Source organism: Jaculus jaculus, chromosome 11 (genome assembly GCF_020740685.1).
Source record: "Jaculus jaculus isolate mJacJac1 chromosome 11, mJacJac1.mat.Y.cur, whole genome shotgun sequence".
In the NCBI taxonomy this organism is placed as follows: domain Eukaryota; kingdom Metazoa; phylum Chordata; class Mammalia; order Rodentia; family Dipodidae; genus Jaculus; species Jaculus jaculus.
In genome coordinates, this window is record NC_059112.1 from 75,655,324 (window position 1) to 75,680,749 (window position 25,426).

Below are 25,426 nucleotides of genomic sequence, written 5' to 3' on the forward strand. Positions count from 1 at the left end.
GATCCTCTCACTGTCCCTTAGGTTGTGTGGTGCCCCACCCACACCCTTAATCCTGATAACAATGAGGTTCAGATTTCTGATCTGTTGAGGGTTCCAAGTCAGCTGTGACCAGGTGAGAGCCTTCCCTGGTGTAATCCCAATTACCTTTGCTCCTGCTTGGGTCCTGCTGTTGGTTTAAGTTGGTGTGGCCAGGTCCCTGGACCGCTGAACTGTTTGCTGGAGGTGGGCACTGATGGTGGGGGAGGAGAGGGTGCTGATGCTGCTGTAGTTCTCTTGCTGTTCCCATGTTCTTCTACCTGTGATCTGTTCCTCTGTTGTTCACTGCCACTTCATGTTTCTTGAGTTTGAGGAGAGCTCTAATGTGAGTGGAAGGTCCCCTCACCTGGCTTTTCCTGTGGCTCATGCTGAGCCTGGCGGCTTTCTGGTGTGCTGTTGCTGCCGCTGCAATCGGCGGACCTGCCAGAGCTGCTTCTGCTAGCCTGTGTAGGCTCTAGATCTCTCCTACTTCTCCACTGCCATTTCAATTTTCTATACACCTCACTTTTTAGTAAAAGTGTATATTTTACTGAGGTCTTTTTTTTTTTTTTTTGGCTTTTTCCCCCCTAGGCTGCTTTGGTGTGGTACCTACACTGCCATCTTAACCGAAGCCCCCAACAGTAAAGTTTTTAAGATGTCTTCTACTGAGATCAAGCACATGCAGCTCAAAGATAAGGGGATTCAAATGTAATCTTTATGAAAATGGAATATGCTCATAATATTTTTTTTAAAATCTTTGACCATGGCCTTACTGTGTTGCTCATATCAACTTTGAACTCACTGTGTGTCCTAGGCTGACCTTAATCTCAAGGTATTCTCATCTCTTAATACTGGAATTACAGATGTGTGCCTCCAAGCCTAGCTCAGGTTATTCTTGGAAAGTATACCCAAAATTCTGAGGAAGTGACGAGGGCCAGGCAATTCCTAGCCATATTCCTGTTTTTAAGCTACTGGAAGTGCACTGTGGGAGTCCCATTTTACTGTTCTGTCATAACTTTATTACTCATTATTTTTCACCATAAGTATGTCCATGCAGATTTAAGGAACATGGCTTCACTAAGCAATTACTTCTTTGTAAACTGACCTGCACATTTAACTGGACATCTTTTATTTTATTTGGCAATCCTACTTGGGGTATACAGCAAAAACAACATCAGAGACTTTAGAAATATTTTCTTGAATTTCCATAACAATTGGTAAGAAAAGTAATTAGCACTTGTATTTTGGAGAGTAAAAACCTAAGGGCAAAAGGCATGGAATTAATTCCTTTTTTGCATTCTCTAATAGCACATAAATTTCTATTATGGAGAGATCATGTGGATTCCTCAGTCTCACCACAAAATACAATTTGGAGCTCTGGTTTATAAAAATAACCATGCAGGTTTGAAGAATTTAAGCTAATCAAGCCTCCCTATCTCACATCTACCTGTTGAGACCATTTTAGAGTACTATGTGATAGGGCAGTGTATGACTGAATAGGGAACTAACACATGGTAGGACATACATGTTAATCATTTTTAGCAATACTATGGTTTCTAAATTATGGGTCCAATGGTTTGAGTACTTTAAAAAATACTGTGGTCTTACAATTGGGTACATTATATTTACTTATTTGTCACATGAAAAGTATATTCTTTAAGGACAAAACTATTGTTATCATAACAATGGAGACAAATCCTAAAAATCCCAGCACTCAGAAGGTGGAGGTAGGCAGATCAGAAGCCCAAGGTCATAAACTGTGGAGAGACAGCTCAGTGGATAAGAAGCTTATCCAAATGAGAGTACTTGAGTACACATCCCAAGAACCTGGATAAAGTTAGTGACAGTAACACAAACATCTGTAATCTCAATGAGCGAGAAGAAGAAGAGAAGTAGAGACGGGAGAACAACCCAAAAGCTTCTGGGCCAACTAGCGTGCAGAATTCACTAGTGAACAATGCATGAACAATCTGCCTTAAATAATTTGGAATGTGAGGATCAACATTCATGATTGTCCTCTGGCCTCTGTGTGTGCCCCATGAGCACACACACAGGGCATACATACCATTCCCCCCCTCCTCCAAAAATGAAGTTCAAAGCCACTTTCTGCAATAGTGAGAGAACCTATGAAGATGGTTCAGTGGTAAAAAGTGCTTGATTTGCAAGCCAGCTGATCCAATTTTGATCCTTAGTATGAATGAAAAGCTGGACAAAAATTGCATACATATATACAGTCCCAGAGTGCCACTGGTAATGGGCAGCAGAGCCAAGAGACTCCCAATGCTCGCAGAACAGTTATGCTGATCTTTGAACCAGCAAAAAATAACAAGGTTCCATTCCCTCTCTTTCCACCATACAGCGCCAATACCCTGAGGTTGTGCTCTGACTTCACCATGGTTCCTGTAGCATGCACATGACCACATACCCACCACACACACATATGCACACACATGCATGCTTTCAATCACATCCCCCCACACACATGTTTACACACACACAATTTAAAAACTCTGACACCTATCTTCTTATTCAGAATATCCGTATGTTATTATTTGATTTCTTGCTGCTCTGCATGTCCTGAGTGCTGTCATTTCAGCTGTATGTCATCTATGGAGTGCCCATCTAAGTTCTAATAAAATGGCTTGTATTAACTTTAAAAGCACCAATTTCTAAAAGCAAAGAATAAAATTAGACACATAGTTATGATGATAACATAAAAATTACTGTGTAATCTTCCCTGACCATAAACTTATTTATTTGTCTCTAATAAGAAAGAAAAACAATGGAACCTCCCCCCAACTCGCTCTTGTCCTCACACCCCTTATCTTAACTTACCTGCTTCAGCTCATAATGAAGCTCTCATCTCTCATTCATTTTGGAATTTTCAAAGTTTTGTTCCCATAAAGCCATTAAAACACCTTGGGTCTTTACTGAAATCTTTCTACATTTAATGCAGATAGTTGTTACTTCAAATAGTGTTCATTCCCCCAGTCTCTATTACTCTATTTTTGTTACTATAACAAAATACCCAGAGCTGGACAACCTTACAGAAAAAAAAATATAATGTATTACCATCTCACTGGTAGCTAGACAATGATTTGGAGATTAAAATTGCTATTGTCTAACCATTTGCTCTCATGATAACTATCTTAACTTCAGAGGGCTTGTTCCCAATAATGCAAGGACTGCTCAGTATATTCTAGCTCTTAATGATTCCACTCCTCCTCACATTGCCATAGTGAAGATCAAGTTCAGACATACAGGCCTTGGGAAGACAAACCCTATGAAACCATAGCAGGAGGCACTTTGTTCTCCTGGTTTCCCTTCCTGCTAACCTAGTTACTCCTTTTACTCTGGTGTTCCCTTTTCCTCTTCCTGCCTTCCAATCCTGTAGTGTTCAGACGCTTGCCCTATCTACAACTCCAGAAGTGATTTAATCTGTATCATCTAATGTCATCACTATTAGAGAGAAATGCATTTTTCCAGCCCCAACTTTGTGGAAACTTTCAGAATTCTATGTCACAGTCATGATTTTAATGTTGCTCCTGTGTGAGGTGTTTAAAATGGCAGTTTCTCAACACCGCCACACTATAGTAGTCCACTTCTAATAAAATTACACCTCTGTTCTTGAGGTGAAGCAGGTAAAAGCTGATCTTGTTTTCTTGCCTTATAGTCTACAACCAGTATATCAACAAGCTGATCTACATCCTTCTTCAAAAGTATATTCCTTTTCACTGTCACCAGTGCACAACACCATAATATCACACTTACATTGTTCCAGGGGTCTCACACTTCTCTCTGTTTCACTGCTTTGCACCTATCTAGCACCCAAAGCCTTATTTAGATAGTTTGCACCAATCTAATCTAGTGTCCTGGGTTAACATTTCACTCAGACTAAGTTTTAAACATATTCCCACTTTGAAATGCTAGGTCACTTGGCCCTTTCTTTTATTTGTCCTTACCTCCTGTCATCACTTTCTCTTCACATGCTTGCTGTCATGCCAGCTTTCTTGTTCCTTCAATATTCTAAATCTTTTAGCGGTAGGTGTGGCTCTTTATTCTGAAAAGAACTTTCCCCACATATCCACATTAATTACTCTGACACATCATTTCATACCACTTCAGCAATAGCTTTTATAAACATTACACACTTTATTAACTATGTTTAATATATCTTGTTCAGAAATTTGTATCATTTTATGACAGGTTGCAGTACTCCTCCCCATTTTTCATTGAGGAAATATTCTAAGATCTTCAATGGCAGCTTGGAATCCCATTATATTGAACATTAGGAGTTATTTTCAGTGTCCCTATACATACACCCTATGATAACATTTAAATTCTAAATTAGATACACAAGGGCTGGCAATGAAGTTCAGTGATAATTGCTTGTCTGACAAGTAAGAAACTTTGTTTGGTGCCAAGCACCACAATCAAGAGGGCAATAAAATGTGTACAATAATAGTGCTGAGTTATGAGTATAGCTCAGAGTGCCTGCCTAGAATGCACAAAGCTCTGGGCTTGATCTCCAGCACCACATCAACGTGATGGTACACATATTTAATCCCAGATCTTGGGACATGGACGCAGGAGAATCTTAAGTTGAAGGTCATTCTCAAATACGTAGTTAAGTTGAGGGTAGCATAGGCACTTATACAAAAAGATGATTCACATCCAGGGTTGCACAGAATGGGATGACATTAGATTTCAACATGCAACTCAGAATAATTTAATAAACTATTTCTTTCTGGAATCTTCCACTTGATATTATTTTTTATGGGTAGTTGTGGATAAGTAAAATTGCAAAGATTGAAATTGCAAGTAAGAAATTATATATATATATATATATATATATATATATATATATATATATATATGGTTATTTATTGCCCCTTTCTTCTTGTAGATTAAGCTCTTTGAAGGTAGTTTCCAATTTTTCTCTTCTACTGTATTTCTCTTGCTTTTCCTTTTACCTCATTTTTACTTTATCCCTGTCAGATTAGTAATGCCTGGTGTACACAGGTTTTTAAAAGTGTTGGTTGAAGAACCAAATGGAATATGCAAAAAAAATAAATTACCATGACAGGGCACAATCATGTCAAAATGAATGTGTGATTAATGCTGTATACCAGGCATACTCTTTGGCAAAATACCCTGAGGAAGCCTGCATGCAGTGGTCATGCTTCTAGACACCATACTTGAGCGACATAAGCATGACTCATGCTGTGAATTTGAAACACAATTTGAAATCCTAACATGCTTGTCTTTAGTGGGTTATTGTACTTTTTTAAATAGCTTATTAAAATTAATTTTTCTGTTGGCATTTTACTTGCCATGAAACAGGTATTATTTTTGTATTAGTTCTTAAAGGCAGATGTTGCAAAAATAATTCAACTGAATTTATTTGGATTCCTTTACTTTTCCATAATAAAAATCTGAGATTTTAGTCATATTGATAACATGCTACATGTAATGTTGACATAAAGTAGAAACAACAAAATCCAAGGTGATAGGCTTTGTAGCACCTAGATAATAAATGAAACTGACTAGGAAGGAAAATTAGAGTAAGACTAATTACTTAGAAGTCATCAATCTCACCAAACACAGCTTATTTATATCTGACTTTTGAACAGTTGCAAAATATTTTAAGGAAGAAATAACTAAACTAATAGATTGTTACTTTATTATATTTGACATTATTACTTGGAATCTGCATTTTTTAATGAATACAACTTTATTTATAAAACATATGTATTGGGCTGGAGAGATGGCTTAGCGGTTAAGCGCTTGCCTGTGAAGCCTAAGGACCCTGGTTCGAGGTTCGATTCCCCAGGACCCACGTTAGCCAGATGCACAAGGGGGCGCACGCGTCTGGAGTTCGTTTGCAGTGGCTGGAAGCCCTGGCGCGCCCATTCTCTGTCTGTCTCTCTCTGCCTCCTTCTCTCTGTCTGTCACTCTCAAATAAATAAAAATAAACAAACAAAAAAAATTTATAAAACATATGTATTAATTTTATTACTAAACTCTATAGTAACAAGTACAATAAATGTAATTTTTCCAAATATAGACATTTGGGGAAAAATAAGAAACAAATGACATTAGTTCAAAATAAATGAATATAGTAAATTGATTGTTGTATGTTTTAGTGTGCTTTTGAATATTAAAAAATGCTTCTCCTCTATTAATGCCATAAAATATTCTGAGGTATTCAGCCAAGAATATTTTACTTTATTGTTCTCTTCATAGATTTAGTTATCCCACCCCCGGGGGGCATATCTAACTTCTTCATCTCTTATTGATAGAGAAATATGGATGCACACTTAAATAGGTTTGCAAGTGATCTTCTTTATATCTTAAATTGCCCCATAATGTAATTCTTCATTTTCAAATAAGTGGTATTAATGCACCAATTTTTAACCTACATTTGTATTCTATCTGTTAAAGTAAGTTCCAGGAATGCTGCCGTTAGCATTTATTGTTTTATTCATTTCTGAGTAATTCCTCACCTAATTCCTAAGGAGGAAGAAAGGTTGGAGAGTGAGAATACATTGAGACTGTCACAGTAGCAATAAAGTAAATCCAAGGGGATTTGAGCCTTAATATTTCTGCAAAGTCATCAAAATGTTTCAGAATGGCTAATTATGATAGTGTACCACATATAGTTATAGAATTAGAGGCAAAGGTTATTTTTCTCCACTCTGCAAACCACATTAACTACATTATCTATCACAATTATAAGTCTGACAACAATTGGAAGAGGGATCTAGATGACAGTCTTCCACAAATTTCAATGTATCTCCACATGTCATAACGTCTAATTTTCATCTCTTCACTGCTCATTTCTGAAACACTAACCAGGATGGTATCAACAGGCTTGCATGGTAAAATCACAAGTTTGCAACTAAATGCATTTATGGGCACATTTAATGATGGCTTTTAATAATTCATGGGAAAGGCAGCTTTTTGGATGTATTATATAAGGCAATAAAAGTTAAGAGTCTTCAGTACTGGTTAATCTTCTTTATTTTGTCACCTATTAGCTTTAATTCAATGTTCTTCCATAGACCACAAATTTCTGATATGAAAAATTATCCTTATTTTTTCATCATTTGTTTTCATTCCAAGAATAGAATCCACTTCTAGCTTGTGAATGTGATGTCAGCCTTCATGTTACCTTTTACTGACAAATCTTATATTAAAAAGGCAAAAGATATATATGATCTGAAGAGGAACCAGACATACCCTCTTAAGAGTGTTTCAAAGTAAGATTCTAACATATGCACTGTTTAAATTGGAAAACATTAAAAATGAAGTTAAAGATTAAAATGCAATTATTGGTGAAGTCATATGTATGAATGGTGTTCAGTAAGCACAGAGACAAACTGAATTCCTGCATCATGATGACAAGTGAAGGAGGGGAATTCTTTGACTTCTCCAATGTTTATTTTTCTGTTTCCTTTTGAAACGTTGGATAACTCCATGAGAAAAACAAAAGCAAATGCATACAAATACAGTACTCTGAAAGTAAGTAGGTAAGTTATTTTAATCACTTTGTTTCTTATGGCATACATGAGCATACAGGAAAAAAAAACTCAATGCAGAACTAAAACCTCTACATAAAAATAAAATATAATATTAAAATATTTGATAATTGAAAATAAGCTGCAAGGAATGTGAGTGATCAATTTTGAAAATTTCAATGGTAGGTGTCATCAAGATAATGCTGACAATTCATGACAGATTGGTACACCAGCTGTAAGATATAATTAAACTGAAAATAAAAGATAATTTAAAAGATATAAATAGGTTGAAAATAAGTGTATGAAACCAAATTTTGTATGCATCAATAAGCATGAATGTCTGTGTACTTTAGAACTAGACTAAACTAACTTTAGAAGTTTAGTACTAATATGGACATTTATAAAAGACAATCAGTCAGAAATATGTGATCCTAAACATTCACAGAACTAATAGCATCGATTCATAATACTAAGAGAAAAAATAGGGGGAAATAAGAAATACTTGTACTTGGAAATGTATTTGGAATCTACTCTGAATATGAAAGAAGTAGTTCAAAATTAGGAATATTAGAGCTAAAAAACTGGACGTTCAGCACCCAGAGCTTGGTGTCATGGCTGGCCTCTTCCTGAGCCAGCCCTAAGCTTGAAGTTCCCAGGGTTTCTGTCATTGTCAGCTCAAGGCTGGCCTGAAACAAGTGCTAAAGTAATGCCACAGAGACAAAACTTCCTTGGCTGGACCTGTTTTCGGGTGAGTCGTTGACCTCCTCTGAGTTTCCTTCTGACTCCATGAGGCACCATGCCATTAGAACTACCTTCTGTAGATGGGGAAACTGAAAAGTAGATGACCGTGTCAAGGCCGCACTGAAAAGAGAGTGAAAATGCCTGACCAAGACTGTGACAATGAGAGTGTCCTTGTGGCCCAGGATGTGCACCCAGGACTCCAGAGAAACTGACTATGAAATCATGTCAGGAGGGAAAACCAGGAAGTTTTACTGATTCTAGGGTTTTGCCTGTTAGGTTTTTTTTTTTTTTTTTTTTTTTTTAAGAAAGGTAGGTGGGGAAATACAAAGGAAGTGCAATTGTGTGGGTACCAGCTAAGAAAAGAGGAAAGGGAGTGTTAATGCTAAAGGATGGAAGATTTTGCCCTCAAGTAACAGTGTAGGAGGATCCACCCAGTAGCAGTGTCTGAGGATCCACACAGATCCCAAAGCAGGCAGACCTGACAGAGCAAACAGAAGATTTCAGAATCATAATCTGAATCCCTACCTTGTACCAGGCACTCTTCCACTGTGTGCATGTATGTGTGTGTGTGTGTGTGTGTGTGTGTGTGTGTGTGTGTGTGTGTGTGAACATATATGTGTGCAAATATACCTGCACACGTGTGCATGTAGAAGCTTTAGCTTGACACAGGACATCTTCTTCGGTTGCTGTCCACTTTATTTACTGAGGGAGGGCCTCTCATATGAACCCAGGGTTCACAGGTTCAGGCTCTCATGCTTGTGTGCAGAGTAAGTGCTTTATCCACTGTGCCATCCTTCTAGCCTCACCCTTACTTTTTATCTCTGCTACATGACTTCTAAGAGGTTGATTTGTTTCTACCCTACATAGAGCAAAGAGAGACCAGAGACAGTCCTACCTTAGACTAGCTTGGTAAACCAATGAGTCCATTGGGGTTACTTACAGGAGCACTGGTGACTCTTGCAGTTGTATCACTGAAAAGCCCATTCCAGTATTGGTGGCTACCCATGAAAGGCGCCTTACTAGATTCCCTCAGTAACCATCCACAACCTCTTTCAACTAGAGCAGGATCAAATACAGCTAGGTTGCAGATAAGAGTCTGTGACCTCCCAATCCTCCTTCTATGAAGGAATGTTAGCAGGCCTGGTCTTGTGAGAGTCTTAAGCAAGTGTCATCACAGCTGTATTTTCTTCAAGTACTTTAAATACTTATTTTGAATTAGAGAGCTGGCTCAGCAGTCAAGGTGCTTGCCTGCAAAGCCTAAGGACCCAGGTTCTGTCCCTCAGTACCCATATAACACAGAGGCAGGTGGTGCATGCATCTGGAATTCATTTGCAGTGGCTAGAAGCCCTGACATGCCCATTTCTCTCTCACACTCTCTCTATTTTCTTTATCCCTTAAATAAATATAATGATAAAATAAGTTAAAGAAATACTATTTTTAATACAATTTATCATAGAAAATGTTTTCTATAAAAAACAGTATATTTTTTTATTTTTCTGTTTTTTTTCCTGGTTTCATGAAGTGTTATTTTCCCAAACTACTAAATAAATCAACAATAATGATCTATAGCTATGCTATGGGAAGTTGTTAGTGAGTGGTCCTCCAGGCATGACATTGCTGGTATTCTCTTGAAATCGAAGCATGATGATTGTATACTGACTGAGTCATGGAAAAATTTACAATATATATCAAAGGGATAAAATTTACAAAGTATACTTTCTTAGAGTTGATATCATAATAGTAAGGTAGAAGTTTACACCTAAACACTAAAAATGAAACAGGTGGGTGAGCATGGTGGTATGGAAATCTGCTTCTCTTTTTCAGATGGGAGCTATACCTGAAGAGATAAATGACCCATTGAACTCCACCCCAGCCCCAGCTGAAACCACAGAGGAACTGGGGAAATGAGCAAGAGTATTGCTTTCTTAGTGAATCTGATATCAGCACAAGGGTGAAGGAGATAGATACTGAAGACATTCCACACCTACAAACCAGAGATCTAGAGGTTCCTAAGTGTCTATCACTGAAGTAGACTTAAAAGGCACCCAACACGGCTCAGGAAATTTTGTGGAAGAGGGGGGCAGAAAGATTGTTAGAGCCACAAGTGGGGACATTTTGCACAGAGACATGGCCTCTCCCCCATAACTGACTGCTACCCCCATAATGCATGATCCACAATCCCCATGGGGTTGACCTACATCCACCAAAAGGAAGGCCTCTTTAGAAAAGAGACAGGGAAGAGGGAAAGGATGGTGCCAACATGTGCTGTTTATATACTAAATATGCCCATATCTAAAAAAATAATTTAAAAATATACTTAGGTTCAAAATTTGAATAGGATTTTATTTGTTCAAATATTTAAAAATATGGAAGAGAAACACTAATGTGATGAATGTTTGAATTACATAAGACAACTTTGGATATTTAAATGCATAGAAATTCTACTATGTTCTTATCTTCGTACCCATATTAAAAATATATTGAACAACAACAAGAACAACAATGAAATGAAATAGCAGACTGCTAACCAACCCACAGACAAAATAAATTACAAAGAAGAGAATCAAAACTATTGAAACAAGCCTAATGTATATTAAATATAAATTTACAAGAAGCAGCTGAGGTAATGTTGTGAAGGAATTACAAGTTAAATGCCTATATTATATAGCTAAAGGGCTTTAAATTATTTGCACTTACACATTACAAGATCAGCAAAAGTGGAAGAAAAGGGGCTAAGTACATAGCTCAGCCAATAAAATCTTTGCTGAGCAAGCATGAAGACTTCAGTTTGATTCCCAAACTTCATTCGAAGAGCTAGGCATGGCTGATTCTGCCTACCACCCCAAACTTGAGGCAAGGGTCCTTGAGTCACTGTGGTGGTTTGAATATAGAATTCTCCCAGAGTCTAACTTGCTGTGACTAATCCTCATACTTGATCCCTAGGCTTTGAGAGATGGACAAATATCACTGGGGATAGGCCTATAGGCTTTGTGATTTATTAGTCCAGCCCACTGAGTGTTTGGAGATATCTTACTCTTGCTGCTTCCTCTCAATTGATGTGACAAGATGTTATGCTCTGCTGTCAGTTCTTACCATGCTTTCCTAGCAATGATGAAGCTTCCCTTCAACACTGTAATTTGAAATAAATGATTCCCTTCTGGCTGCTTCTGGTCATGCATTTTGTCTCAGCAAGGTGAAGGTAACTGCTGCACTCAGCAATTCTGCTCTATGACCTTGGCTACAATACAGCTACTCTGAGGCAGCAGCTCTGTTCTCTTGCCTTGAAATGCATAGGATAAAGTAACCCTTAGGGTTAAAACAAGAAAGTCAGAAACACAAGATAAGAATAGAGTGTTTGCATCTGGGTATGAGACAACCAAGTTGACCACCTATGGAAAAGGACAGGACTATGACAAAATCCACAAGGGGCTGGGGATTTGGATCAATAATTAAAGGTGCTTGCTTATTAAGTTTGCCATCCTACTTTCAATTCCCCAGTACTCATATAAAGCCAGATGCATGATATGGTGCATGTATCTGAAGTTTGTTTGCAGTGGCAAGAGGGCCTGGTGAACCCATACTCTGAGTCACTCTCTCCAATAAACAAATATATATATAATCAACAAAGCCAGTCTCTAAAGGCCCTGGATGGCCCCAATAAAGGCTTTCTTGAGACTTCTGGGCAGAATCTCTCTAAATCTGCATTCTTCTCCCTAACCCATCAACCAATCAAAGTCCCTTAAATACAGTTAAGTTTAACCAGTGAAATCCATTTCAAGTTTTGCCTAATTTCCATTTAGACTAAGGACAGGTTCATCCTAAGTACACAGAAGGCCTTGATAGAAATGCTGCATGGCAACATGTTCAGGTCACCTCTTTTCTAATAAAGAGAGCTTTTTACTTTAACTTCTCAAGAAGCTTATTGTTTTTTTTTCCTCTAAATTTGCATGATTTCTGTAGTAAAATCCCACCTTTTAAATTCGTCCTTTATTGTCCACGAGATATAATCTTGGATATGTGAAATGAAGAACCTGGAACCTTTGATGGTCGTGGACAGTTTGGCACCCTAGTTCTTGAGTTAAGCCCACCTAAGAGCTGACATAAGGCTCTGTTGCTCTAGAGACCCATTGTGATCATGTAACAACATATTAAATGGTAAAATATGAAGATAACATGTATTTAGGAAGGTACTTTAAAACACGAAGCTTTTGTTTTTCCAAAATGCCCTTGAAATATTTTATGATGAGTTGATGTTGGGTTACTGAAATCTTGGAAAGAAAAACTTTAGAAAAACAGAATTATTTTTGTAAAGAACTGAATATTCTCTTCTAAGATAATAAACAAGAAAAAATGCTGCTTTTCTCCATTATAAATATTGTTTTAAACGTCCTGGGGAGTAAAATAGCAAATCAGCAATGGGAAAACAAACATATGACATAAAGATTAGGAAGAAATCACAAACTGATGCATTTCATAATAGGATTTTATCTATGATATAGCAATTCTATTTTAATATTTATGTATTTATTTGCAAGAAGGGTGTGTACATGTGTGACACAGGGGAAAGAGAGTGAGAGAAAGACAGAAAGAGAAAAAGGAGGAGAGAATTAGTGGACCAGGACCTCATGACACTGCAAATGGACTCCAAATGCTTGCACCACTTTTTGTATCTGGCTATAAGTAAGCTCCGGGGAATTGAACCTAGCCACTCAGGCTTAGCAAGCAAGTGCTCAAATATAAATAAAAAGTAAAATATAAAAATATTTAAATGAAATTAAAAATTCATAAGGGATATGTTTATTTAAATGTGTATAAGGTCTTACATATCAGACTTTAAATATAATTATGGAGTTAAAAGAAAAAACAAAATAAGAGTAAAAATACAGCATGCTCATGAATTTTTTTTAAAAAGTAAGATAAACATCCTTGCTAAATTTTCCAATAATTATAACCTCCAATCTAAGCATTAATAATATTAAGTAGCAGGTTCCAAATATTACTTGGAAATGGATACATATACATACACATTGCATATAATATATATATATGTATTTTTTCAAATAAAAATTTTGTTATTAAAAACATAGTGTACACCTTTAAACTATGTGACTTTAAAATATCCTGTGTAGAAATCCTTTTAAAGACTATGATAGGAGCATGCGGTGGTTTGATTCAGGTGTCCCTCATAAACTTAGTTGTTCTGAATGCTAGATTCCCAGCTGAGGGAGATTTAGGAATTAAAGACTTCTGGAGGCAGTTGGGGGCAGGCTTATGGGTATTATAGCCAGTTTTTTTAAAGGAAGTATTTTATATTTATTTATTTATTTGAGAGCAACAGACACAGAGAGAAAGACAGATAGAGGGAGAGAGAGAGAATGGGCGCGCCAGGGCTTCCAGCCACTGCAAACAAACTCCAGATGCGTGCGCCCCCTTGTGGGACCTGGGGAACCGAGCCTCGAACCGGGGTCCATAGGCTTCACAGGCGAGCGCTTAACTGCTAAGCCATCTCTCCAGCCCTATAGCCAGTTTTAAAATGCCAGTGTTTGGCACACTCTCCTGTTCCTATTGTCCACCTTATATGGGCCTGGGGGTGATGTCCACACTCTGCTCAGGCCATCATTTTCCCCTGAAATAGTGGAGTTTCCCCTCGAGCCTGTAAGCCACAATAACCCCCCTTTTCCTACAAGCTGCTCTTAGATGGGTGATTTCTGTCAGCAATGCGAACCTGACTACAACAGTGAAATGGTACCCAGGAGTGAGATTTCTGCTAGACCCCTGTGTGGCTTTGGCATTTGGAGCTGATTTTCAAGAGGAATGTGGAAGGATTTGAAACCTTGACCAAGAGAAACCTTGCAGTGCTGTAAGTATAGCTTGATGGGTTATTCTGGTCAGAGTTGTAAGACCTGAATGTAGTAAGAACTATGGACTGTGAGGTTTGGCTTATGAGGATGAGAAAGAGCTTTGCTTGGACTGGGTTAGCAGTTTGTGTGAAAAACTTGCTGTTATACCCATGTCCTTAAAAGGTTGTACAGGTTTGCTTTGCATAGAAATGAACTGGTGTGAGCAGAGGAATGTGTCACAGAAAAAAAAAAAAAAAATGAAATCTTTGGACCTAAACTGCTGCCTGTTCACCTGCAAATTGTTTGAGAGATAACAACTATTGAGATTGGGCCAGCTGACCTGCACTGAGGCAACAGGAAGAATGTTGATTCATTTGAAGGGGCCTGAGTGCTCAAGGAGTGATCTGTTCTTTCAAAGTCTGCTTTATTCCTCCTTAGATTAACAAATTTATTAAAAATACCTACCTGGTATCATGGAGTATAACAAATGCGGGAAAGAGGGTCATTGAGTTTGAAACACAGTCCTGTGTTTTGGAAATGGCCATGGGCAGTGTGAAGCAGGCTTGCTTGTTGCCTGCATGGAGACCCGATGGGGCCATGAGGATGAACCATGGATTGCAGTAGAGACCCAGTGAAGATGCCAGGAACACAAGATGGCTGGTAAGGAAAGCTGCTGATCCCAATGAAATTTTCCATGACTGTGAGTAGCCTAGCTGGAGGGGCAGAATTGGCATACCACTCGCTTGTTGCTGGTTAGAATTACTGGACTCGGAGTCTTGCCACTGGCTAGAGTCATTGGACTTCAACCTACAGAGTTTGATGTTTTCCCTGGTTGTTTTAAATCTTGTATTGGCTGAATGTTTCTTTGCTATACCCAGTGCTATTTTTTGCAGTGTGAATGTTTATTCTGTGCCATTATGGTTTTTAAGGTTATTTTTTGTTATTATGGCTCAGTTAAAAATCTTGGACTATGGAGATATATGAACATCATTGGGATTAATAAAAACTATGGGGACTTTTAAAGTTGGACTGAATACACTGTATTTTACATCATGTGTGGATATCAGTTTATTTGGGCCAGGGGCAGAATGTGGTGATTTGATTCAGGTTTCTCCCATAAACTTAGTTGTTCGGAATGCTAGGTTCCCAGCTGATGGAGATTTAGGAATTAAAGCCTTCTAGAGGCAGTGTATTGTGGGGGCAGGCTTATGTGTGTTATATCCAATTTCACCATGCTAGTGTTTGGACCTGTTGCTATTGCCCTTATGTGGGCCAGAGGTTGATGTCTACCCTTTGCTCATGCCATCATTTTTCCCTGCCATCGTGGACCTTCTCCTCGAACCTGTGAGCCAAAATAAACCTCTTTTTCCCACATGCTGCTCTTAGTTGGGTGATTTCTACCAGCAATATGAACTTGACTGCAACAGAGCATGAAAGCAGAAACATGGCACTTACTGGAAAGAGTAGAGTCACTAGTCATATATCATATATATATATATATATATATATATATATATATATATATATATGTGTGTGTGTGTGTGTGTGTGTGTGTGTGTGTGTGTGTGTGTTTAAAGGTAACTTAGTTGAAAAAGAAGTATTTTTCTAATAAATAGTAATACATGTGTATTTATATGAAAAGTAATTAATTAATATTTCCAGTCTTTCAAAATATTAAAAAAGCTATTCAAAATACAAAATCAAGAGATAATTAGAGAAAATAATCAGAATATATAAATTCTGAATCTTAAGCAGGAATAATTCCTACAGGTCTATAAAACACAACTAAAATAATTAAAAGTTAGACACTTCGGAAGGGAGAAGTTGATCACTAAGCATGGGAAAATAGTTGACATGGTGAGGCAACTATGAAAACTAAAGTCAAGCCATGGAGCATCTGCTACAAGGTCAGGGTGGTTACAGTCAATGGTCTGACATCCCAAGGCCTGTGAAGAACACTGAGTAAATGGAGTTCTGACACATGGCATCAGGAGTACAATGTCTTAACACAGAATACTTGAACAGCTTCCTAAATAAATATGAATAATCATGTGCTTGTTTGTGTTTCAACAGTCCCTTTCCTTCTTTATTTCCCAAAGAGGAAAAAGGATCTGCTAAATTTTATATTAAAATATTCATTAAAATTTTATTCATAACATTGCCAACAAGGTAACAACATACAGGCAAATGATTGACAAATGACCAAAGTGTGTTATAATCTTCCATGAGAAATAAGCAATTAGCTGTGAGCAACACAGACAATTGTAGACATATTTGGTTGAATAAAGAGATTAACCTTTTTGGTTATATGTCATATGTTTTAATAATATATCTATATAAAGGTATACAAATCTCCATATAAATGGTTATAAATTGTATGGCATAATAATACATCTGTATATAAAGGTAAAACTAATTTATAATATGGGGTTATAATAACAAGTGTTGCATGGGGCTGAGGAATGAATAAATAGAAACATGTTCTTAATAAGCAAGGTAATTTTTAATTTTTTTTAATTTATTTAAGAGAGAGAGAGACAGAATGGGCATGCCAGGACGTCCAGTCACTGCAAACAAACTCCAGATGCATGTGCCTCCAGGTGCATCTGGCTTACATGGGTCCTGGAGAATTGAACTGATATTCTTTGGCTTTGCAGGCAAGTGCCTTAACGGCTAAGCCTTCTCTCCAGCCCCTAGTAAGGTAATTTTTGTAGCCATACAATTCTGTAGAAATAATCAGTCAGGGTTAATTGACTTTGTATCTAAATTAAGTTCCATAAGAGTTATGCAGTTTTAAGTTTGAAGAAGTATTAATGAGTAAATGAGCATATTGTATGAAATCTTTCTAAGTGATAACTAACTGCATGTCCAAATTCTATTGTTTTCTTCACAACATATTTTTGTGACTATAGGGAAGAACAGACAAACAGCCAACTTGATGATATTAACATTTTGGTATGAGGAGTGACTTCTTGTGGATACATCTTGTGCCTTCTATGATGTCTAGAACATCCCTGTATGTTTCTTGCTAGAAAGACATCCCACCCACCCCACACACTCTGATTTGAAATACACAAAATGATCTCAAGGCATCATCAAATGCCCCCCTATTCTGAAAGGGGAGTAGGGGCAAATTTTTCAACCTTGAGAAGTATAGTCAGAACATTTTTAAATCTCTAAACCTAAAAAAGTAACAATGTTGTGGCTACTAAAATTCATGTAGCACTATCTTATGTTTTCTCTTAAGTCAACTGGAAGTACATATGACATATGTAAGGAAAATCACTTTGCTAAAGTAACATATTGTATAAGCTCCCTACAAAGTTTATTTTAACTTTTCTAAGCTTTATAATCTCATTTACAAACATCACTTCATTCATAAAAGCCTTCATTAGCTTATTATTAAAATATGGTGATCAAAGATATACTTGATTATTGTTAAAATAGTCTATCAAATGCCAAAGACTTTTTTGTTCTGCTTCTCTATGCATCTTAAGCAAATCATTTAACACATTTTATTCCCTTAATTCTCCACTCTAACTTAGAAAAAATATAAAGTTTTGATAATTTTAGTATGAAAAAAATGAATTACTTAAAATTACACTTATAAGTTTCATTAAGAAATATTTATCTTTAAACAATTTACATCTCTAGAATTCTCAGAAAAAAACTAAAACTATGCAAATGGCTCATTATGGGGATAACCTTTAGGGAATGAACAAAATATGGCATAAATAACTCTAATGTAGTCCTAAAATGAGATGATCCTTCTTCAATTGCACAGAAATTTAGGCTACAGATAATATAGAATCCCACATACCTTGAAAAAATAATAAAGGTCTATTACCAGGTCTTGTTCAGTTGCTATATAAATATTTGTTTCTCATTAAGTCAGTAAGCACATATTTCTTAATTATGAGATACCAATTTTAATATTTCAATAAATATGTCCAAATATGTCATTTCTGTCCTAAGTTTATTTAATATACCTCAGAATGAATGATCACTTTTATGCAAAAGTTAATAACTTCTGTAAGAAGTGAAATGTACCAGCATTTCTGGTCTTGACCTCATCAAAATAAAGAAGCAAACAGGATTGTGTGCTTGAAGAGGAGAGGTGCAGGTGACTAAATCAACGTATGTATGATTGATACAAGCTCTCATTAAAAAAAAGGTTCTGAATTTTTCTATGCTTTTTATTATTCACATTGATGTTTATCTCTAGTGCAGAACGTTAATTGGAAGATATAAATATAGTAAAAAGATTTTATTTTCATACACATACATGCATATTTAAAATATGTTCCTGAGAGCCAGGCGTGGTGGCGCATGCCTTTAATTCCAGCACTTGAGAGGCAGAGGTAGGAGGATCACTGTGAGTTCGAGGCCACCCTGAGACTACATAGTTAATTCCAGGTCATCCTGGACCAGAGTGAGACCCTACCTCAAAAACCAAAAAACAAAAACCAAAAAACAAACAAACAAAAAACCAAACTGTTCCTGAGCCAGACACGGTGGTACAACTTCTAATCCTTGTGCTTGGAAGGGTGAACATACTATATTTAAAGCTACATAAGGAGAAAAAAAAACATACTATAAAATAATATTCCAGGAGGTTATATGTGTTCCTTGGTTCATAAAGGTGTAATATCCTGACACATATATTGTAGATATAGAATATAAAAATTATTAATGTAAAATATTATGACTTAGCAAACAGTGTTAGCTATTTCCTCCTGCCTATGAGTGTCAGTCTGACCTGTGGCTGGTTCTCATTGCCTCTGTCCAGTATCCAGAGATACTGTCATGTCTTGCACAGATAACCTAGGAAAAGATCAAAATCCTTAGTATGGTTTTCAATGAATAGTATCAATTTTGCACCATCATAAAGCAAAAAGAGCATCAGTAGAGCCATGTGTAAACAGTATACAGAGATCTGTTTACATTTCTTCTGGTTGCTGAGTAATTGTACAAGACATATAAAATATGAGGGGATCTTCTCTAAAGCCACTAAAATCAGCCACAAACTTAAGTGAAAAACAATTCAGTTAAACATGAGGAACTTTGAAAGTCCTATCTAACAGTTAATCCTAGAATTTTGAACTAGTCTTTTACAGGGGAAAATGGCAAAATTCCCCAAGCTGTATATTTTGGAAATTCTGGGCTCAAATTTCATCAGATTTTTGCTCCTTCATCTTCTGAACAGAGACAGCTTTCCTGCTGTACCAGCTACCACTATACCAGGCTTAAGAACAAGGAAAGTTATCTTTCTACCCTTTCCTAGTTCTGGGAACATTATAATCCTGTATATTTGAAACGAATTTCCACAATAATTTTAATTCAAAGGTAAGTATTTATTTTGCAATGTGAACTAGCATCGTTAAAGTACTTTGTGATGTTGTGACAATATAATCAGAACATGGTTTTATAGCAATTCTATAATTTTTCTCAGTAACTGTGACCTAGAATACTACAATTCACCATATAATTAAAAACAAAACCCATTTCAATACAAAGAGAATACTGAAATCTTTTCTATGCCTTTAATGATCTACACCAGAGATCAAACAAAAAGCTAAGCAAAACAAAACCAGAATAGAACAATTAAGAAAATTAGCACTTACCCATATTTTGCAAAATTTGCCCAGTGTTTTATCATAGATCTACTCAAAACTTCCTCTGCTCTGGTGTAATTAGCTCTCCTTTCCAGAGGTAAACCAAAGACAAATTCTATTTCATATCCGTGCATCACTCCCATCCATTCAGGCCAAGGAAGTTTGGAGGAACGGTGTTCAAAATAGTAGAAAAATGCATTATTTCCAAGTTCTGATATTTTCTTGGCAAACTCCAATGTGGGGCATATGAAATTGTAATCCCCGACAACATCATCCAAGGCTTCTCGATAAATTTCAGGTGTATGATCATCTAACCAGTCTACATAGTAGAAAAGAATTGATTCCTTTCCCAATTCACTCACTCCATGGAAAAACATATTTAGACTTCCTTGAAATTCCCTTCGAGTTATAATGCTATTGTTGTCTTTACTGAAACCAGGAGCACCATAGACTAGGAAAGCCGATCCTTCATCTTTGTTCACACCCACCAAGATCTGGGTTTTTTTGACTTGTCCGAGTTGGAGCAGTGTGTGTGGCATGTCAGTGAGAAATTCACCATCCACCGTTGGACCAAAATTGATTGACAGGATAGCTTCAGAAGGGGAAACCAGTAGTTCATTCAGAAGAATCTCCTGGGGATCTTTATTTTGAAGACATTTAATCATCTCAGTGTCATTCTCTTGCGAGCAACCAGTAACTTTAGCTAAGCTCAGTGTTCTGTTTCTGGCCTCGTGAGGAGACATGACTACCCAAGAGCCAATAGCAGACCCACTTTGCAGGATGGCTCTGGTGAACAAAGGGTGGCTCTGACGGCACAGCAGATGAAGGCTCACTGAAGCTGCCCCTGCACTTTCTCCAAACAGAGTCACACTTTTAGGGTTGCCACCAAAGGCAGCTATGTTCTTCTGGACCCACTGAAGTGCAAACTGTTGGTCAAACAGGCCAACATTTCCAGGAGCGTCAGGATTCCCTGGTATAGCCAAAAATCCTAGGGCACCTACTCTATAGTTCATTGAAACTACAATAACTCTTTCTACACGAGCCAGAATCTTGCCGTCATACACAGGTAAAGAGGATGTCCCCGTTTGAAAGCCACCACCATAGATCCACACCATGACAGTGGCATTCTTTGGTTTAGGTGTTGGGACCCACACATTCAGGAATAAGCAATCTTCACTGAGATTCGTATTTGGATTCCACATTTCTGCCCCAGTGAATCCTGGGAAGGATTGATCTATGTTCTGATAGCAAGAATTTGCATATTTAGTGGCATTCCAGGTTTCAGACCACTTACTCAAGGGTTGTGGCTTTTTGAATCTAAGTCTTCCAATAGGAGGCTGTGCATAGGGGATTCCAAGGAAGGCAGTGACAGTACCACCAAGAACTGGAAGGTTTATCCCTCTGACTTTTCCAGTCTTGGTTGTGATTATGACATCTTCCTCAGTGTGTGACTTCCAAACAAAAAGGCAGATCAGAAGAAGTGTTAATAGCTGGGGCTGTGGGGTGGTGCCCTTTGTCTGCATACTGAGTCCTAGAGAAGTCAAGAGATAGTTCTATTAGCGTTGGGAATAGAGTGTTACAGTTTCATTGATGATAGTTTTCTAAAGTAATAGTTTTGATTGATCCTAAACTTATGAAAACTAACAAGCCTGCTACCACTATAAGGGCCTGTGTAAGCATTCAAAAGACAAGGGAAGTCTGGAGAGATGGCTTAGCTGTTAAGGCATTTGCCTACAATGCCAAAGGACCTCAGTTTGATTCTCCAGAACCCGCATAAGCCAGACACACAAGGAAATGCATACATCTGGAGTTTATTTGCAGTGGCTGGAGGCCCTGGCACACCCATTCTCCCATACTCTCTCTCTCTGCTCTCTCAAATAAATAAATGAACAAAAGACAATGGAGTTGTTTCAGATTTCAATGCAGATGAAAAGTAGAATGGAAAGTAGAAGTCATTTCATTTTAGAAATGGTTACTATCAAAAAGGTATAGAGGGCCATCCTGAGACTACATAATTAATATCAGATCAGCCTGGACCAAAGTGAGACCCTACCTCAAAAAAAAAAAAAAAAAGTGTAGAGGAAGATTATCCCAGACATGCATGGTATTAATCTATACCATGCTCAGTCATATCAAAGCATTAGCCAGGAGTCTAGGGCGTCAGTTCTACTGCAATTGTATGAAAAAATACAAGTGTTTGTATGTTCTGGCCTGTCACGTCTAGATGAAGCACCATAGAACAGTGATGTAGGTTAAAAAGAACTAAGGACCTGCAGACATCTATCATTGTTCTCTTCTGTTCTGTGGTTCTCTCTATGGTCCTTTTGACTTCCTGTGTACAACCAGAGTGTATTCTCATACACAAGTTATTCACAGATTGTTAAGTAACAAGCTATATTAACTGCATTATTTTATATATTTAAATACCAATAAACCTGCTCCCACTATGGAAACCTGTATTATAAAGCAGGATGGAAGTAGGGTAGGAATATGTATTCTGGTGATTTCTATGAAATCTCATAAAGATGAGGGATTTTTCTGCCTAAATTATAATGCCAATGGCAAGAGCCATAGCTGGTATTTATGTTGTAGAAGATATTGGCTTAGGAGCAACATAACATGACACACACCTGTTAACTTGTTAAATGTTTGGAACATAAACAGTTATTTAAAGGTGTTAGCACAGTAATTAATACTTCTGTGTTGATGGTGGTCAGAAGCATTAAAATCAGAATCCACAAGTGAAGAATCACTAGGATAAGTGGAAGAGGCATGGATAACATATATAAATTACAAAACAATATTTATTTGAGATTTAGTAAATTACATAAATTTTATACCATAAATTCTTTGGTGAGGTTATAGTTTTATCAAAACCTTCACAATGTCAATCTGATTTTTTTTAATAGAAAGAAAACAAAAACAGTGAAACTGTATGATAATTAAAAAAGTATATAAAATTGGAAGAGAATACCTCTTCAGAACCAACTTATTTATATAATTTTAAAAATATTAAAATACTTACTTTCAAGTACTGGCTTTCATGTATATAACAATGAAAGGGACTGATTCATTTATAAGTATTTTCTCTATTTTTTTCTAGTTGTAAATCTAGCCTGTCTGACTCTATCAGCTAACACTATACACTGACCATTTGCATTGGTTTTCTATTTAGTGTAGATAATTTAGATGACAGTGAGTAAGGAACTGCTGAAAAGAGTACTTTCAAACCTAGGAACCATCTTTTTAAAATCTGTATATATTTATTTGCAAACAGAGAGAGAAGAAGAGAGTCAGACAGAGAGAATAAGTGCTCCAGAACTTCCCACTGTAAATGAATTCCAGATGCATGTGCCACATTGTGCATCTGGCTTTATGTGGTTACTGGGGAGAACTAGTGAACCAGGGTTGTTAGACTTTGCAGGCAAGCACCTTAACACCTGAGTCATCTCTCCAGCCCCTAGAAAAAATATTTTGAATCAGCTTCATTTACCCCTCTTCACAGAACAGCTAACCAACAATTATGTTTGATCCTTGGGCTTTCTAAGTAAAGTAAGTCAGTGTATATCACTTAGTTTAGAGCTCAATATGAAATGATAGCATCATATGTATAATTTTATCAATGCCCATATGTATGTGGAAATCTATATTTGATGATTGCTATAAGAATAAGTTCAGTTTTTAAAATCAAGATAATTTTTCATTTCTGTTTTCATATAAGTGGACATAAGCCTCTTTCAAAAATATTTGATTCAAGCATAAGATTGTAAGCTATGTTTCAATATGATATTTATGTATTATAACCACAGTAAATATGACATGTTGTCTTATAGGGAAACAACATATAGTAATAATTTACAGGCTCTGTAAGTTCTATAATCACAATAAATATGACATGTTGACTTGTAGGGAAACAACATGTACTAATAATATACAGGCTCTGGTAATCTGACAGTGACTAAGACAATGTTCTGTTTTGGACAAGAGTCACTCCTCCTCTTTTCCTCACAATACTTTTCTCATGATAATTACAAAGTGATTTATCTTACATAAATGCAGGTGGACTTTTTGGAGAAGTACTGTGAAGAATTTTGTTTTTCTTTTCTCAAAAGCTACTTTGTAAAGGGAAAAAGGAATAAAGACTCAAGCAGCTTTCCCCTTAGCTGCATATCAGCATATGAATCATCTTAGGAGCTCTGATTACCTTCATTCCTCCCTCTTCAGTAGCAGTCAGTGTCTTTCTAAGTCCACTGAGAGACAGTTTAAAAAAAATTATTTATTTAAGAGAGAAAGAGAGAGAGAAGGAAATTGAGAGGGGGGATGAGCATGCCAGGGCCCCCAGCCACTGTAAATTAACTCAGAATGCATCTGGCTTATGTGGGACCTGGGGAATCGAACCTGGGTCCTTTGTCTTTCTGGCAAATGCCTTAACTACTAAGCCATCTTCTCCAGCTTGATAATCTGTTTTATTAATTTTTGTGAAATGTAACCATCTCAACATATGCTTAGTTTGGATGCATCTGCAAAATTTCATTGCATATTTGCATGCATTTATGTGTTTTGACATTCAGTTTGTTCCCAATAGATCTTAATTTTATACAGCATCAGAAATGATTGTAAGCAAACATAATTGTAAGGACGGGCCATATAGTTCCAACTCACAATGTACCTGTTAAGACTGATTAAACACTCTAGTAATCCGAACCTGAAAAGGAATATGTAGATATGCTCACACATTGTATGTAGACTAAATTTTCCTATTTGCCTACAGTAACACTATGGTCTCATTATAACCTGACATTGTATATTCTCACAGGTTTCTTTGCATTTTTTCTATTAAGTTGCACTCATGTTTTAGTATGTATTTATTACATGATTAAACAATCAAAATCAAAATAAATAAAAGCTTAAAATTAGTCTATTTGTTTAAGACCTTAATGATAATTAAGGTAGTCAATAAAGCTTCATTGCTTCTCATATATTCTGGTATAATCAGCAGCTGTTATTAAATAAATGAATAAACTCTGAGGGCAAACCACATATTTATCTTAAAGAAGAAGAGAAATTTGTACACTAAGCCCAGCTGTCTAAATTTAAATCTATTAGCCAACTGAAAGCATAGTTAATTTTTAAAGGAAAAGTCAGATTCTTGCATGGAATGTCAAAAGCAAATAAATGATAGGGAGTTAGAAGAGGGGGAAAAATCCTTGAAGCGTGATGAGTTTCAGCTTTACCAAATGCTCACAGGTATCAAAATTTATTAGCAATATTTTGGATATTTTAAACTTTTAAAACTATAACTTAAAAACAAAAGGCTGGCTGGAGAGATGGCTTAGCAGTTAAGCGCTTGCCTGTGAAGCCTACGGACCCCGGTTCGAGGCTCGGTTCCCCAGGTCCTACCTTAGCCAGATGCACAAGAGGGCGCACGCGTCTGGAGTTTGTTTGCAGAGCCTGGAAGCCCTGGCACGCCCATTCTCTCTCTCCCCCTCTATCTGTCTTTCTCTCTGTGTCTGTCGCTCTCAAATAATTTTAAAAAAAAGGCAAATCATATTAATTCTTCATTTTAATTTAGTTCTAAAAGAATCAAAGTTCCAATGATAAGAGGAATTAATTACCCAATGATATACTGTAAGAAACAAGTGTATTAAAATGATTGCTATAAACAAAGAGTCAGCCAGAGAGTATGTAAAAATGT

At 36.8% G+C, this 25,426-nt stretch overlaps 1 protein-coding gene across 4 annotated transcripts in view; it reads right to left on the minus strand.

The window, feature by feature from the left end:
* Bche (butyrylcholinesterase) overlaps nt 1-25,426 on the minus strand; it is an 83,743-nt gene that overhangs the window by 56,279 nt on the left and 2,038 nt on the right. For all 4 annotated transcript variants that reach the window (XM_045161799.1, XM_004652372.2, XM_045161800.1 and 1 more), the window contains exon 2: nt 19,741-21,262. In XM_045161799.1, the coding sequence (XP_045017734.1) occupies nt 19,741-21,262 (1,522 nt within the window). The remainder of the gene's footprint in view (nt 1-19,740; nt 21,263-25,426) is intronic.